Source organism: Galeopterus variegatus, unplaced genomic scaffold, assembly GCF_000696425.1.
Source record: "Galeopterus variegatus unplaced genomic scaffold, G_variegatus-3.0.2 Scaffold1123, whole genome shotgun sequence".
NCBI classification, from domain to species: Eukaryota; Metazoa; Chordata; class Mammalia; order Dermoptera; family Cynocephalidae; genus Galeopterus; species Galeopterus variegatus.
The window spans coordinates 162,227-177,301 of NW_007727234.1; the positions used below are offsets into that span (position 1 = coordinate 162,227).

The 15,075-nt window shown below is 49.4% G+C and overlaps 1 protein-coding gene across 1 annotated transcript in view; it reads right to left on the reverse strand.

Annotated features, from left to right (window-relative positions):
- Nucleotides 1–3,151: 3,151 nt before the first annotated feature.
- The window catches only part of STPG1 (sperm-tail PG-rich repeat containing 1), a 40,456-nt gene continuing 28,532 nt past the window's right edge, over nucleotides 3,152–15,075 (reverse strand). The window contains exons 6-8 of the mRNA XM_008574968.1: nucleotides 14,223–14,388; nucleotides 5,658–5,848; nucleotides 3,152–3,300 (exon numbers count right to left, since the gene is read on the reverse strand). Of these exons, the coding sequence (XP_008573190.1) occupies nucleotides 3,224–3,300; nucleotides 5,658–5,848; nucleotides 14,223–14,388 (434 nt within the window). The 3' untranslated portion in view covers nucleotides 3,152–3,223. The remainder of the gene's footprint in view (nucleotides 3,301–5,657; nucleotides 5,849–14,222; nucleotides 14,389–15,075) is intronic.

Sequence of the window (15,075 nt, forward strand, 5' to 3'; positions counted from 1 at the left end):
CGGCGGGAGCGCCGCCGCACTCCCAAGCGGTGCACTCTCCAGTGCACCACCGGGCCGGCCCCATCAGTACTTTTAAAAGTTCCCCAGGTGATTACAATGTGTAATGAAGGCTGAGAACTACTGTTCCAAACAGTCCCCAATTACATAGGCTTTGAAGCCCTTGTAATCTATCAGTGTCTGGATTAATGCACACAGGAATTGCATCAGTGCCAAGCCCGCTGCAGTGCTCAGGAAAGGGGCCTGCAGCTCCCCATCCCTGCACATCTGCACAGCCTCCAGCAAAGCCACCAGGGCATGTTTCTTTTAACCCTCCTCATAAGGAGACTAGGGCTGTCATGCCTAGGAAGGCCACTTGGACCCCAAAGAGAGCTCGGAAGGCCTTGAAGAAATTCAGTCCTGGTCTTAGAGAAGCCAGGGAAAAAAGGGCAGCTCCTGAGTCTGGCAGCTGCCACACCAGGAGTGAAAAGGTGCAAGGAGTAAAGATAAGTAAAAACCTGTCCAAATAGGAGATCACTTTAGAAAGGCAGCTGTTGGCTAGTGGAGAGACTATCACGTGCCTGCAGGTAGCTTTCACCCAGGAGACATATGAATGAGCATGGGGAGAAAGGGCTGAATGAGGAAGGCAGGAGTGAGGGAATGAATGAACGAACGAGGGAGTGAATGAATGAACGAGGAAATGGTGGGGGAAGGGAAGGAAAAATAAGTAAACAAGTAGATCAATGAACAAGTGGAAGACCAGATGAAGAGCTGAACGATTAAATATACTTATCAGACCCTTGCTACTCTAAGCATTGTCCACGGACCAGCAGCCTCAGCATCGCCTGGGAGCTCATTTGAAATGCAGTCTCAGGCCCCACCCAGAACTACTGTATCTGCACTTTAACAAGCTCTCCAAGTGATCTGCATGCACACTAAAATTTGGGAAATACTTTATTAACTATCAGTGTATCCTAACCCTAGCTAGATACATTACAATCACACTGAGAAACTTAATAAAGATACGATGCCCAGACCCTGCCTCAGATCAAGTACATCAGAACTTGGAGGGTTAGGGCCTGGGCATGCTGTCTCTGCAGCAGCTCCCGCAGGGTCCTCATGTCCAGCCAGGGGTTGAGAACCACAGGACTGGACAGAGCTGTGCTCAGCCTCTGGTAGCTTAAGAGTGGCTTGGTATGATCAAGATGGACCATCTGAGCTTAGGGCCGCAGTCCCAGCTATGATGTTTACAGAACATGGATTCTGACTGGCCAAGAGCGGCCCTGCTGTTTTCTTCCCAGATCCCCTCTTTCCTGACCCCACTTGGAGGGGGGTCCTTCTGAGAGACAGTCTTCACTTGACGGCCTCATCCAAGGGGAGGAGGGGCCTGTTGTTGTTTGCCAATGCATTATCACCAGCCTCTGCCCAAAGTGACCTCAGGAACAGCTGCTTCCAATCCACAGGTCTGCTGGTCACTAAGGAGACCCAGAGTCAGAGGGGCCTAAAAACCAAGGCCTCGGGATCTAGCTCCCTTTTTAAGAATCTGGGGTCAAACAAAGTTACAGCTTCAAGTGTCAGCTTTAAAGGGTCTTCCGGAACTTCCAGCACTGAGGTCAACAACTGATGGCCCACAGAATAGTTCCCTTTAGCCCAAGCCGAAATTTAAAATAGAAACATAGTTGTTAACATCTGAAATCAAGAGATTTCATATTTTCACGATTTCCCAGCTCCTACGGAAAACTTTGCAGATCTAGCAACAATTAGCTAGAGCTGTGCTGGACACCCCTTTAGCAGGCAGCAGCCTCAGTTCCTGGAGCCCCCATCCCCACCTGACCTAAGTGCTCCATGCAGTGCCCACCCAGCCCTTGGCAGTGTTTGACCTTGGAGCCTCTGATGCTAACCCAGATCTTCCCTTAGAGGAGAAGCGAGGGACCCAAGCAGACATGAGCACAAAGTGTCTCTGCCTTTCAATCCAGAGCTCCATTGCTGCTAGCACCGTGCTCCAGGCTGCCTCTCATTCATTCCAAAGCCCTTGCTGGAATCTGAAATTCACAAAAAGGGCAGCTTTTGTGGGAAGCAAGAATTCCGTTTAACTGGATATCTTATTCCTCTTCCCCATCCACCCTCCACAGAGGAAGAGCCAGTAAGTAGCTGGTTCTGTGACAGGAAGGCCCAGGATATGACATTCTCAGAGAGAAGTAAAGGAGAGAGGCCTGTGGACGTGAGGGGTGGGGAGGCAACACGAGAGACTTCCCTCTACAACAGTGAAAGATAACATCTATATTTGGGGAAGGAGGGGATGGGTGGTTACTTCTATTTCCTTTTGGTTCTTTGGGAATCTCTTCTTCTTGCTGAGGAAAAAGATTTGGCAGGCCCAAAATGATCCTTTAAAGATTGTATCAAACCTGGTCAACAAACCTTCCTCCGAAGCTGGAGCAGGAGGTCAGGGAGGGTTTGGAGACCATGCTCGAGGAGCGGAGAGGTCAGGGAAAGTGAGGGCCTGCAGGTGCAGGGCAGAGTGTGGCTCCCCACACTGGCTCTGGCTCCAGCAGGGTCCTGTCCACATCTGCTGTTGAGTGCAGAGCCAATAAACTGATATGGCGGCCTCTCCAGAGGTGGGGAATGAGGAGACAGTGATCACAGTGACCAGCTTCCATGTTCTTCCTGAAGGTGAGATACAAAGGATTAGCTGGAGGCAAAGGACCCAGGCAACCCCTTCGTGTCTCTCTCACAGGCACCTCTGGGCCTTCTTGACTCCTGGAACTCAAGAAGGAGTCTGGAAGTCAAGGTCAGAAGGATGGGCCAATGCTTGGGCCCCAGCCTGTGTTGTCCACTCTTTGGGCACAAAATAGGCCCTAGAGCCCTTGCTGGGCATCAAGCTTCCCGGGCGCCTGTCATCAGTTGCTGTCGCTGTGGATGGGTCTCTTTCTTGGAGTCCGAGCCTCAGGAGCCCTTCAGTCTGTGGCGGGGAGTCATGCCAGTGCCCAGCCTGGACCGATGCCTGGGGAAGTAACCAGGGGGGCTCTCGTTTCTGCTCAGGAAACCACTGGACTCAGCAGAGGTGGGGGTGCAATCTCCAGGAGGCAGCTCAAGACAAGGGCAACTGTACATGCAGGCTGGGTGGCAGAGCCGCCTCCCAAGTCATCAGCTGTCACACACGAAATACACCTTCTTCTAACAAATGTCCTGGGGAGGCTGGGTGGGCTAGGATGGTGGCCAGGGTTCTCCCTGAGCTTGTGCAACGTCACTACAATACTGGGATCCATTTGTTGTCCTCGTTGTAGAGGAAGGACTGCTTTCCTGGGAATTCTGGCTTGTACGTGGCTGTGAGGAGAGAGAGAAAGAGACATCTTTAGAGAAAAAAGGCCAGTTGCAGGAATCTTTGGCATTCTACCTCAGAGCTGCAAAGGCCAGTGGGACCCCTGTTCCAGCCCCTGCATCCTACATGTAGGGAGACAGACAGAGGCTCTTAACTGGCCAAGGTGAGACTTGAACTCCAGCTTCCTGCCTTTTTATTTTATTTTTTATTTTTATTAAAGATGACTGGTAAGGGGATCTCAACCCTTGGCTTGGTGTTGTCAGCACCACGCTCACCCAGTGAGCTAACCTGACATCCCTATATAGGATCCGAACCCGTGGCCTTGGTGTTATCAGCACCGCACTCTCCCGAGTGAGCCACGGGCCAGCCCTGAGCTTCCTGCCTTTTTAAACTCCTTTCAACATCTTTAACAGAAGAAAATTTGCAAAAGATTTTTCGATGAAATTCGATAAAAAAAAGAAAATTGAGTAATGTAATATTCTTAAAGAAGCAAGGTGTTAGCTTGGTGGGACTTTGTTTTAATTCAGAAATTTCCAGAAAAGTGAAAGCCATGTCAACTGCAGACATGGTTCTCTAGGAGATGAGCAGCCAGGGACACACAGAGCTTGGGAACCACAGCCCAAGGTGACAGGAAACTCTCCTATTGACGTCGACTTGGTTAATGAGGGTCCCAGGGTCCCATGCATGGCCTCTCTGCTAGTCTTGGGAAGCTGCTGAGGGGAGCCTATGGCAGTCTAGGTATATCTGCGCACACTTGAAGCCAAGAAGGTGAATTTGCCCAGGAGGCCCCTCAGGGAACCCCCTTGGCATAGGGGATCACAGCAGCAGGACTGGCCTGTGCCTGTATGCCAGGTGCCTCACACCATGCACTGCTCAGACAGAGCTCCTAGAGGACAGGGCCAAACAGGGCAGATAAGTGTCCTCGCCTGGCCGTGGGCCCCCTGGAGCTCACCATTGTGTGGAGCATTAGCATGTTTTCCTGGACTGACCTGATGACCCTGGGTCAAACCCCTGCAGTCTTGGCTTATCTCTACATCTGCAAAGCCAAAGCTATGGGAAGGACTTCCTCCTTGTCCAGGCTACCTTACACTATCCTTACCTGTGAGTGTGGAGGAGAGGGGGTCTCCCTACCAGCCTAAGCCTCTGGGGGTGAGCACCAGGTCCATGTCATCTTTGCTCCCCAGGGTGGGAGTGTCATCAGTGCTCACTGGAAAGCTGAATGTCATGGAATCGGTGCCTTCCTCCTCTTGTGCCACCTGCCACACCTGTCAGTCCGCAGTGCCACCAGCTCTGGCCACTGCCAAGGAGCCGTAACAGCTAAGGGGCTCTAGGAGAGCTGCCAATAGGTCGGGAAGTAAAGAGACTACCCAGCAGAGTGAATCCCTCATGACATTAGCTTTCAGGTAGATCCCAGGTGTAACAAGGTATCACTGCTTAAGCTCATCTGTGGAAAGGGAGTGGAGCTAGAAGGCTTAAAAGAGCTGCTCCACTGGACAGTCCCCGGTTATTTCATAACAAACAAGGTGCAGAGGGGAAATATGTCCGGCACTCTGCTCTGCCACCAACTTCCTGTGGATCTGTGGACAACCTGCCCTCCAGGCCTCCCCCGTCTCTAAAACGACTTAGCCAGACTAGACCAGTGCTTTATTTATTTATTTATTTTCCCTTTTTGTCTTTTCTCATGTCCGGCAATGGACCACAACCCTCAGTGTCGCGCCCGTACCGGACCAGGACCGGCAACGGGATTTTCCCTTTTTGTCTTTTCTCATGTCCGGCAACGGACCACAACCCTCAGTGTCACGCCCGTACCGGACCGGGATCGGCAACGGGATCGCAACCCTCGGTGCTGCACCCGCCCCTCGCTCAGCCAGTGAGCGGGAACTGGTCTTTATGTGGGATCCGAACCCTTGGCGGGAGCGCCACCACGCTCTCAAGCAGCGCACTGTAGCAGTGCGCCACTGGGCCGGCCCGACCAGTGCTTTAAATATTTTTAAGAACAATAACTTTTCTGATGATCTGACAAAAGCTATGGCCTCTTTCCCCAGAAAACAGTGTCTACATGCTCCAAATCTGCAGACAGTTTTGGTCACGAATGCCCTAGGGTCCACCTTGGAGCCTCTCGGATGTTCCCGGTCCTCAGTCACGCATCCCTGGCCTGGATCGTCTCTAAGAGCCCTTTCACCTTAAAATACAGAACATTTTTATATGCTGAGAATGTGAGCTGGTAACTCTTCTAAATCTACTCTCACCCCTATAACCTGTTTGGCAAACAGCCCATAAATCAGTGGTATTTGATGGCCCAGGAATGACAAACAATTCCAGAAGATTTGGTTTTCACAATCATTTAACACAGTCCTCTGACCTGGGCCGGGCAGGCCTGGCTGGGCTGGTGCCGCTGTCCACCGGCTGGTGTTGGACACGAATGATGCACTAGAGATGAAACGCTTGGAGGGCCCTTCGTAGTCCACGATCTCATACTGACCAGGCCCCGGGAGAGGCGGCCTCGGGGGCAGAGGTAAAGGCTGGGCAGAGAAGTTCAGGATGGGGTTTTTGCTTCAGAAAAGACAAAATGGGAAGATGTTACTAAAGCAGTCTATTGGGGAAATGGCAGGTTTTAGATATAGCCAAGCTCTGCGAAGTGCCAAGTTGTCTGCAAAAGGACTAGTTATGGCACCAGGAGACCTGGGCAGAGCCCCAGCCCCACTGCTAGTGAGGTGGAGGCCCCTGGACCTCAGTTTCCTCATCAGCTCAGACATGCACCTCAAACATGGTACTCAGGACAGGGCCTGGCACACACTGAGAGTTCAGTGTGCACTGTGGTTGTAGATGCTGCTCCTGAGCTAATCAGGAATGGCAGGCAGCATTTATCTCATGCGCCAACTCTGATCGATTAGTAGTGCCTGGCGGGAGTTCTGTGAAAAGAACTGAGGCCCCACATGGGCTCATTGGGAAGAGGAATTGACGATGCACTTGTGATGTCTGCCATGGCCAGGGAAGGGGAAGAGGCATCCTACATTACAGGGATTCCATCCCAAGACTAGCAGATCTCTAGAGGTCAATCCAGCATTGACCTTCCAGAATGCTACTAAATATCTTCCTGGCAAGGCAAGATGCAGGAATGGCAAACCACTAGGTTGGAAATCAAGAGACCTCTGCTTAACACTCACGGCTTACACTGTAATTCCTTTCAGGTCTGTCTTCCAGCTCCTTCAGGAAAGGAAGTCTATCTTTTCTCTCTGGTATTGAGAGGTGAAGTTGAAGATAAATGGAACCTGTACTTGAGTCCTAGCTCTGTCACTAGTTCACTCTGGGCCTCAGTTTCCCCATCTGTAAAATGAGGGAGTTAGAAACAAATGACCTCTGAGGTCTCCTCCAGCTGTGACCTTCCTCAGGCTTTGATTCAAAGTTCCTCTGGGTCACCAGGGGATTCTGGGGCTGTTAGGGGAGTTGTGCCAGTGTCCCGGCCATGCAGTAGAAGGGCTCCCTACTTCTGCCTCCACCTGAAGGCTCTTCTAAGGCCTCTCACCAAAAAGGAAGAGAAGGTTCTCAGAACACTGATCAGCCAAGGAAGCCTCGCCCCACCTCAAAGCCAACCCTTCCAAGCAGAGGAGGGGACCTGGGATTCCTGACCACTGGGACTCTGCTGCCCTTTGACTGATACCTTCTTAAACCCAGATAGCTAGAGGGGACCTAGAGATGTCTTCTTCAACCTCCTTATTTTGCTAAAGAAGTTGTCCAGAGGGAGAAAGTCACTCATCCAAAGTCACAGAGCAAGTTAGTAGGAATGCCAGTACTAGATCTCAAGTCTCTGGTGCCTAGCAATTTGGAGAAAGCATCACAGCTGAGGGAACTGAGTTCTGGAGTCACACCGACCTGAGTGTGAACTCCACTCATGCTACTTACTGGTTGTAAGAATGTGGACAAGCCCCCTGACCTCTCTGTACCTCAGAGGCAGTGTATGTACAAGGAGCAATAACACCTGGTGTTCGTAAGGGAGTTGGGATAAATCAAGAAAAGGCATGGGAAGCACCTAGCATAGCACCAGCACATAGTAGGTGCTCGGTAAAAATAGTCGTCGTTATTATGGTGATCCCTGAGCACCACAGTGTGTTGCTTGACTGAAGAGGAACAACAGAGCCTCAGGAGAGAAAGATTTAGGGGCCTCCACAAGCCAGAGTCACCCTGAGGTGGGGGACACTCTCCCTGCCAAGGGAGGTCGCTGAAATCCATTGTAAGTCTGCCTGAGGCTCACAGCTTGTGCTGGAGGAACAGCTGGCTTGGATGCTTATATTTAGAACAAAGGTAGTCAGAGAAAAAGGGGGAATATGCTGCCTCCTTTCTTCCCTGCAACCTACACGGAAGAACTGGTTATAGTGTGTGATCAATAACCGCTCCCCTTATAAATAAAAGCTGGCTTCTCCTTGTTCTAGCTTGTGGCTCCCTCTTCAAAGCTCCCCCAGAAATCTGATGAGTGTGTGACTGGCTTCACTGAGAAACAGGTCTGATTCCTGGAAATCAGAGCTGGAATGAGCCAACCACTGTATGAAGTCACCCTGTTGGTCCAGGTCACCCCCCAGCCCAAGATTCCCGCCCTATTATTTGAGAAGATCATGAGGTGTCTGCTTTCCTCACCAGGGACAGTCGGCAGGAGGCTGGAGCAGGAGGAGTCTGTGTCTCACCCACATTCCATGCCACAATGGGCTCTAGAGGTCCCTTGCCCTCCATTCCACCAATATGCCCAGGAGGGGCTTGGCATCTTCCTTCCAGCTCTGTGGATCTCTAGTGAGCACCAGCCATGTGTGTGGCTCTGTGCCAGGCACTCTTGGGAGTCCAGACCGTTCTGTGCTACGACTGACCTGAATGACCTTGAGGGTGTGATGATTATGACTGGTGACAACTTAAGACACTACAGGCTTTGCAGTCAGAGCTGGGTCTGAATCTCTACTTCCCTGTTCACTAGCTGTGTGTCCTTAGAAAAGTCTCTTAACCTCCGTAATCCTCAGTTTCTTCATCTGTAAAACGGTGGATAATAATACCTGCCACCCAGGATTGTTAGGAAGATTAACCAGTTCTTTACTTGTACTAAGCTGTGTGTCCTTAGAAAAGTCTCTTAACCTCCGTAATCCTCAGTTTCTTCATCTGTAAAATGGTGGATAATAATACCTGCCACCCAGGATTGTTAGGAAGATTAACCAGTTCTTTACTTGTACTATTTTTTTTTAACATGACATCTGTTAGAATAGAGGTAAAAACTCTGTGCATTGAGAATATGGAAAGGGAGAAAGACTAATTCCTACTGGGTGTATCCAGAAATCCACCCTAGAGCAGGTAACATTTGTCCTGAAAGGTAAGCAGGGAATCTTCAGGTAGAAAAGGAAGGGAAGGGCATTTCCAGCTGTGGGAACAGCAGCTGCAAAATCATGGAAGAGGGAAAAGCTGTCGCCCCATGTGACACGAATTGAGACGCAAAGAGATGGAGGCTGAGTCACCTAGACTGCCTCCAACCCTCCATCCACCCATGAGTTCTGGGTGGTTCATCCCCCCTTACAGACCCTGATGAGAAGTTAAGGGAAAAGCTCTACTTATGGCCTCTCAATCCAGCCTAATCTCCTATATGCCCCCTGCTCCCATTTTACCTACAAGAAACACCCAACACAACACTGCTCGGCAGCTCCATACCTTTGCCCAGCTGTGCCTTCTGCCAGGAGCACCTGCTTTCCCTGCCAAGTCTGATTCATTCTTCACATTCTCACCTCCTTTGGGGAAATTTCTCTCCCTGCCGCCTGCTGCCCCTACCTGACTGCCTTGCATGTTCCCCTACTGTGGTCCAATAAAGGAGCATGGGTTTTGGCAGATGGACCTGGATTCCAATCCCAGCTGTTCCACCGCCTTGGCAAGTCTGCACTTCCCTATAAACTATATGTAACAACACCCACCTGCAGGAGCATTGCAAGATACTCTCTATGAAAGCCCTTAGCCCAGTGTATCTGGCCCCTCAATACATTCTGGCTGCTCTTCTTTTCTCTGCATGTAACACCTTAGATTTTCTATACTTTTTCTTGCCTAACTCTTTGAGGGAGGGGATTATGTTTGGCTCAACTTTGAGGCCCCCAGATTAGGTGAACTGCAGGGAAAAACACAGAGGTTGAAGAGAGTATTGGAGCCCAGAAAACTGAACCCCACTTGACAGTCTTATCCTAGTACAGGGCTGGTCCCTCCATGTCGAGGCGGGACTGGCAAATCAAAAAGGTCAGGCTGGATCAAGCCCAGGGCAGCTCACAGTGCATTGTGACTGGGGCTTTTATGAGCCTCACTGCTCAGTTATAAAAGCCAACCTGGTCATGCCCCGTGGAAAGAAAACATCTATCAAAGGCTTTGAGTTGGCCACAACTGGATTAAGTGTGTTTGCAGCTTCCAATGTGAGCTGTTTGCAAATCGCCCAAGAATAATGAATGTCTTAGACTCAGCAGGTCACTTGTGGAAGGCATTTGAGACCCTCCGGACACTCCCAGGCACAGATTCACTTTGCCTCGGGGATTCCCAGGGTTGGGAGGGATAAAGGGGCAATTTTTCTCATCATTAAAGGGCAGCCAATTGCCTCTGGGGTGGAATGCAGTATCTATTTAACAGGGGAGAGGGTGACAGATTACAGCCGTTTAGGAAGAAGCATCCCATATCTAATTGAAAATCCCAGGGGAACTTTAGGTGGGTCCAACATAATTATCCAATTGGAGTGGGGCCAATGGGGCTTGATTCTCTGGCTCTGGCTGTGACAAGACAGCATGTCTGTGCAAAACCAGTGGCTTAAAAACTTCAGGAAGTAGATCAAGGGTTAGAAAGATGTCTCTGGGTGTTCCACCTCCTTGCTGGTGAGCGTGAGTTGGAAGGCAGCACCTAGGAGGAACTATTCTGATCTCCAAAAACCCTGCCCTGACTCACCCTGACTCACTGAGTCACGACTGTGACAGATATTGAAGACTCAAGAAGTGAAACCTTGGCTGACACTTCACTTTGCTTCCAGAGACACCTGGAAGCTGATAAATCCTCTGAGCTTCTGAGTCAGCAAGGTGGCCACAGCGAAGGAACACCCCGTGATGTGTGCTTCAGCTAAGGAGGCCAGAGATGCCAGCCCCTAGCACAGCATCTGCCCTACAGGGGCCACTCGAGAAACATCAGGTGAACGCAGAGGACCCGCTCACACGTGTTGATAAAAATACAAGTACCGTGTGAGTGATGCGGGTTGTCTTTTATCCTTGCAACCACATTATGAGGTGTTTTTATCCCAACTCATCGAGAATGAGTTTGAATTCCCAGGGAATTAAATGACCACCCTTCTCACGGGGTTGGGGAGTGGGGAAGGCAGGAGGTTGGAGGGTGCCGACTTCGGAACCTGTGCCGAGCTACTACCCTCACTGCCTCCGCAGCCTCCCAGGAGACTCAGCAAGCCCATTCCCAGCCCTGCTGGTGGCCTCCTGAGCATTTCTGTTCTATCACCCAACCTCTTGCCTCTCTGGGCTTTGCTTCTTTTGGTTGGTAACATGGGACTAACAATGCCAGAGAGAATTCCCATCTGCCCTAATTATTCCTGAATCCTGAAGAAAGCAGAGGCAGAATACTATTTTTGCAAGCTGTGACCCTACCCAAGAATGGGGAGTCAAGCAATTCCAACCCGAAACAAATGAGGGCAGGTGTCACATCATGTCACATGCGTGTGAAGCCTGGTGACCTGGGCTGTGTGTGTTTTCGAAAGAGAAACATAGTGACAGGTCTCAGAACCCTCACCCCTGCTCCATATAGCCCTTGAGATCTAAAGACGATTAGGTCTGATGTGGACAAATTCTCACCGAAAGCTACCTGTAGATGGGGAGGAAACAGACACTCTCAGGGGCCTAACAATCCAGAATATGGGCCCCCACGAGGCTGCTCCTGTCCCCCTCTTCCCTACAGGGACACAGGAGGAAACAACTGGAATTTGAGAGACTGGAGTTCAGATACTCCCTCAATATTCCCACATTCAGCTGTGTCTTTTCTTTACATTTCATCATTTCCTTCATCATTCAATGAAAACGGATGCTTTTTTTTTTTCCTTTTTGTCTTTTTTCGTGTCCAGCAACGGATCGCAACCCTCAGTGTCGCGCCTGTACCGGGCCGGGACCGGCAACGGGATCGCAACCCTCAGTGTTGCACCCGCACCTCGCTCAGCCAGTGAGCGGGAACCGGTCTGCATGTGGGATCCGAACCCTCGGCGGGAGCGCTGCCGCACTTCCCAAGCGGCGCACTAGCGCAGTGCGCCACCGGGCCGGCCCCTAAAGCATACCCATTTTACCTTCTTGCTTTTTAAACAGAATTACAGATTTCTCTACTTTGTCCTTTCCATGTCAATTTAAACATACATATTCTGGACCTCCTGTGTGGGTCCAGGCTGGCTCTGGTTCATTGCCCCTGTATGCTCCTGAGTGACATGCAAGCAAACCCGGGGTCATGAGTGTCACAAGCGGAAAGATGCCCCTCTTTCCACTCATGGAGGAATGAAGGCCCAGAGAGGTGCTGAGAGCAGCCCCAGGCCACAGAGCCGGTTAACACAAATGTCCTGCTGTAGAGCCTGGGACAAGGCACTACCCGCTCATCAGGGTGAACCCAAGTTTAGGAACACTAAGTTTAACAGGTTCTTTTGTTGCATGTAGACTGGGATGTTCCCAGGAGCCAAGCATTAGTAGGCAGTCCTTCCAGACTTATTTACCCAGGATCCTCCATTCACAAAGCATCACAGAGAGCCAGTGAGCCCCCAATACCCCTGGCACACAGTACCCCTGCACTGGCCAGCTGGAAGGACTGCCTCTTGGATGTGTGTGGCCACACAACCTTGGGGCCCACATGATCTAGCATGGTGGTGCATACCCCTCTGTCTTGCTCTGGGGTTCCCAGGTGAGCCTGGCTGAAGGTATGGTGTCCCGTTCACCTGAGCACCCCCGCAACCTCCAGCACAGAAACATTAACCTACAGAGCCTGTTGAATGACAAATGCAAATACCATAAAATGAGAATTATTTCAAACCACTCATCCAAAATTGATCAAAAGCCAAAAGACATTTCTCCAGGTAAAGCAGTTAAAAACTGAGCATTCTCCATTCCCCTGTCTTCACCATTTTCCTTGAAGAAGCTTCCAGATTTGGGTATTTGTTATTTGGGGATTTGAGCTACTGTGCCAAATAACAGCTATATCCTATATCTCAATATGCCTATAGAATATAGACTAATAATAGGTATAATAATAAGAGTAACAGCTATTTTCAAGCACTTTCTCACTTGATCCTCACAGAACTATGAGATAAGATTCTTATCTCCACTTAGTAACATGGAAACTGAGGCTCAGAGAGAAGTCTCTGTAAGAGACAGAGCTGGGATTCATACTCAGGTCCACTGACCCCACAGGCGGTCCCCTTAGCCACTCTACTGCGCTGGCAGAGTAGAGGAAAGGTTGTGTGTGGAGATGCCCTAAGCAGCCCGGAGGCAGGAAGTTCCTGACATTTGGAGAGAGCCTGTTCCTGGAGACTGGCCTTAGTCCCCAGCCTTGGAAAGCAGCCCGGAGGCAGGAAGTTCCTGACATTTGGAGAGAGCCTGTTCCTGGAGACTGGCCTGACTTAGTCCCCAGCCTTGGCTCCTGTGAAGGCTCAAGCTGCTGAACCCCGTAACCAAAGGGCAGAGGAACTTACCTAGTGGACTCCATCTGAGGGCTGAACCCCTTTTCCAGTTCTTAAGTTTGACTCTGCAGATTCACAACTTGCTTCTCTCCCTAACCCCTGTCCCCTTGCCTAGGCTGATGGTCAGATTATGCTCAATGTTGCCAGCCTCCCTGTGTTGCCTGAACTTCCAACCCACTGTGGCTATGGTGCCAGCCACCTGCCTGACCTCTTTGGAGGGGCCCAGGTGGCTCTATGCTTAGTCCCAGCCCTGCTGGTCAGCCCTCCCCATGGCCAGCACTGCCTGCAGCTACACAGGGATAAAGGCTTAAATGGTGACAGGAGGTCTGACATTAAGTGCAGTTAGTTCTAGAAGTTCTATAGACATTTGAGGAATAAATAAGCCCTGTGCATTTTGGGGCTTCTTAGGTGAAAGTAACATTAAATTTGCAGCATACTAAAAATGGTAACACAGATTTCTGTCTCTACTTTTTAAATTTGTGTTAATATTAAGTCACCATTTGTACCTACTATATGCCAAACATATTTTTAATTCTGAAAGCAACCTATGAGGCATGAATTATTCCCACTTTACAGATCAGGACACAGAGGCTCAGAGAGGCTTATTCCCACTTTACAGATCAGGACACAGAGGCTCAGAGAGGCTAGTACACTGCCTAAGGTCACACAGCATGAAAACAGCAGAGCTGAAGTTCAAATTCAACAGGTCTGACCAACTCTAAAGTCTGGGCTTAAACCTCCATCAGTGCGAAACTATGAGAGCTTCACTGCCTCTGTATGTCCTACCACCCCAGTGGAGATTTTATAACTAAGTACAGAATAATGTCAGAACCAGGAGAGTACAGAATCATGGGGAATGTGGAAAGATCCAGACAGCCCTGAGTCAATTTCCTGTGGTCCCTCAGGTTAATGGTGTGGACTTATGCAAATCTCTTGGCCTTGATGAAGCCTAGCTTCCTTCTCTATGAAGTAAGAATAATAATTCTTACGACAGCGTTATTATGATAATTGAATATGATGTTATGTTCCTGGCGCATAGCAGTTAATAAATATTATGCATTTTCAACAAGTATTTATTGAGCACCTATTATGTATCAACAAAGGCCCCTGGAGAGTGGCCTGGAACTGTGTCCTGCCAAGCAATCATACCTCTTCCTCTTCTATTGATGTTGGGGTCCTTCCCCACAACCACCTTTCAAAAGAACAATCACAATGATTGGGACTTACGGGAAAAGGGTCTTTTTTGGAACTTTGGAGCAATCATTTGGGTTGTAATAACCGGGTCCTGGGCCTGTAGATGTCAGTTTAAATCCACGGTCAGTTTTTGATTTAAAACAAGACATTAATATCTTTGGTGACTGCTTCACAAGGGATTCGTTGATATTATAATGCCCTAAGCAGAAAGAAATATTAAAGTAGAATAAGGAACTCTTCTCAAATAAATAAAAAGCAGTACCTTACACCTAAGAACACATTTGATGGCTATAAGGCAATATCCCTCCAGAATAGTCAAATGGAAGGGCTGCCTGAAATAACCAAATGTACGTGCATCACAGACTTAGCTCATTTAGTCCTCACAGTAGCCTGCCAAGATGGGTATTATCACTACCATTCTAAATATGAGGAAACAGACTAAAAGGCATTAAATAATTTGCCAAAAGATACTCATCTAACTAGAGACTTAGACAAATCTCTCAACCTTGCTGAAGCCCAGCCTCCTCCTCTACAAGGTAACAATAATTTTTCCAACAAGGTTGCTAAGACAGTTGAATAATGTTTTAAGCTCCTGGCACATAGTAGTTGCTTTGTGAACATTATGCACTCAACAATTATTTATTGCACCTAATATGTGGAGACTGGTCCTCCTGTCTCCAAAGCCCAGGTTTTCCCACCATGCCATGATGCCCCACCTCAAGACACTGTGACAGAATAAAATTAATTTGTGCACAAAGCTTCAAGGAAGAAGAGAGTGACCTGAGCTGGGGTGAAGAGGAAGCGGTCTTGCCCCTAAGTTGTAGGCAGCCCTGAAAATGGGTGCAGGTGATTTGGAGTACAAATCAGAAATTAGGCAAACTCAGAA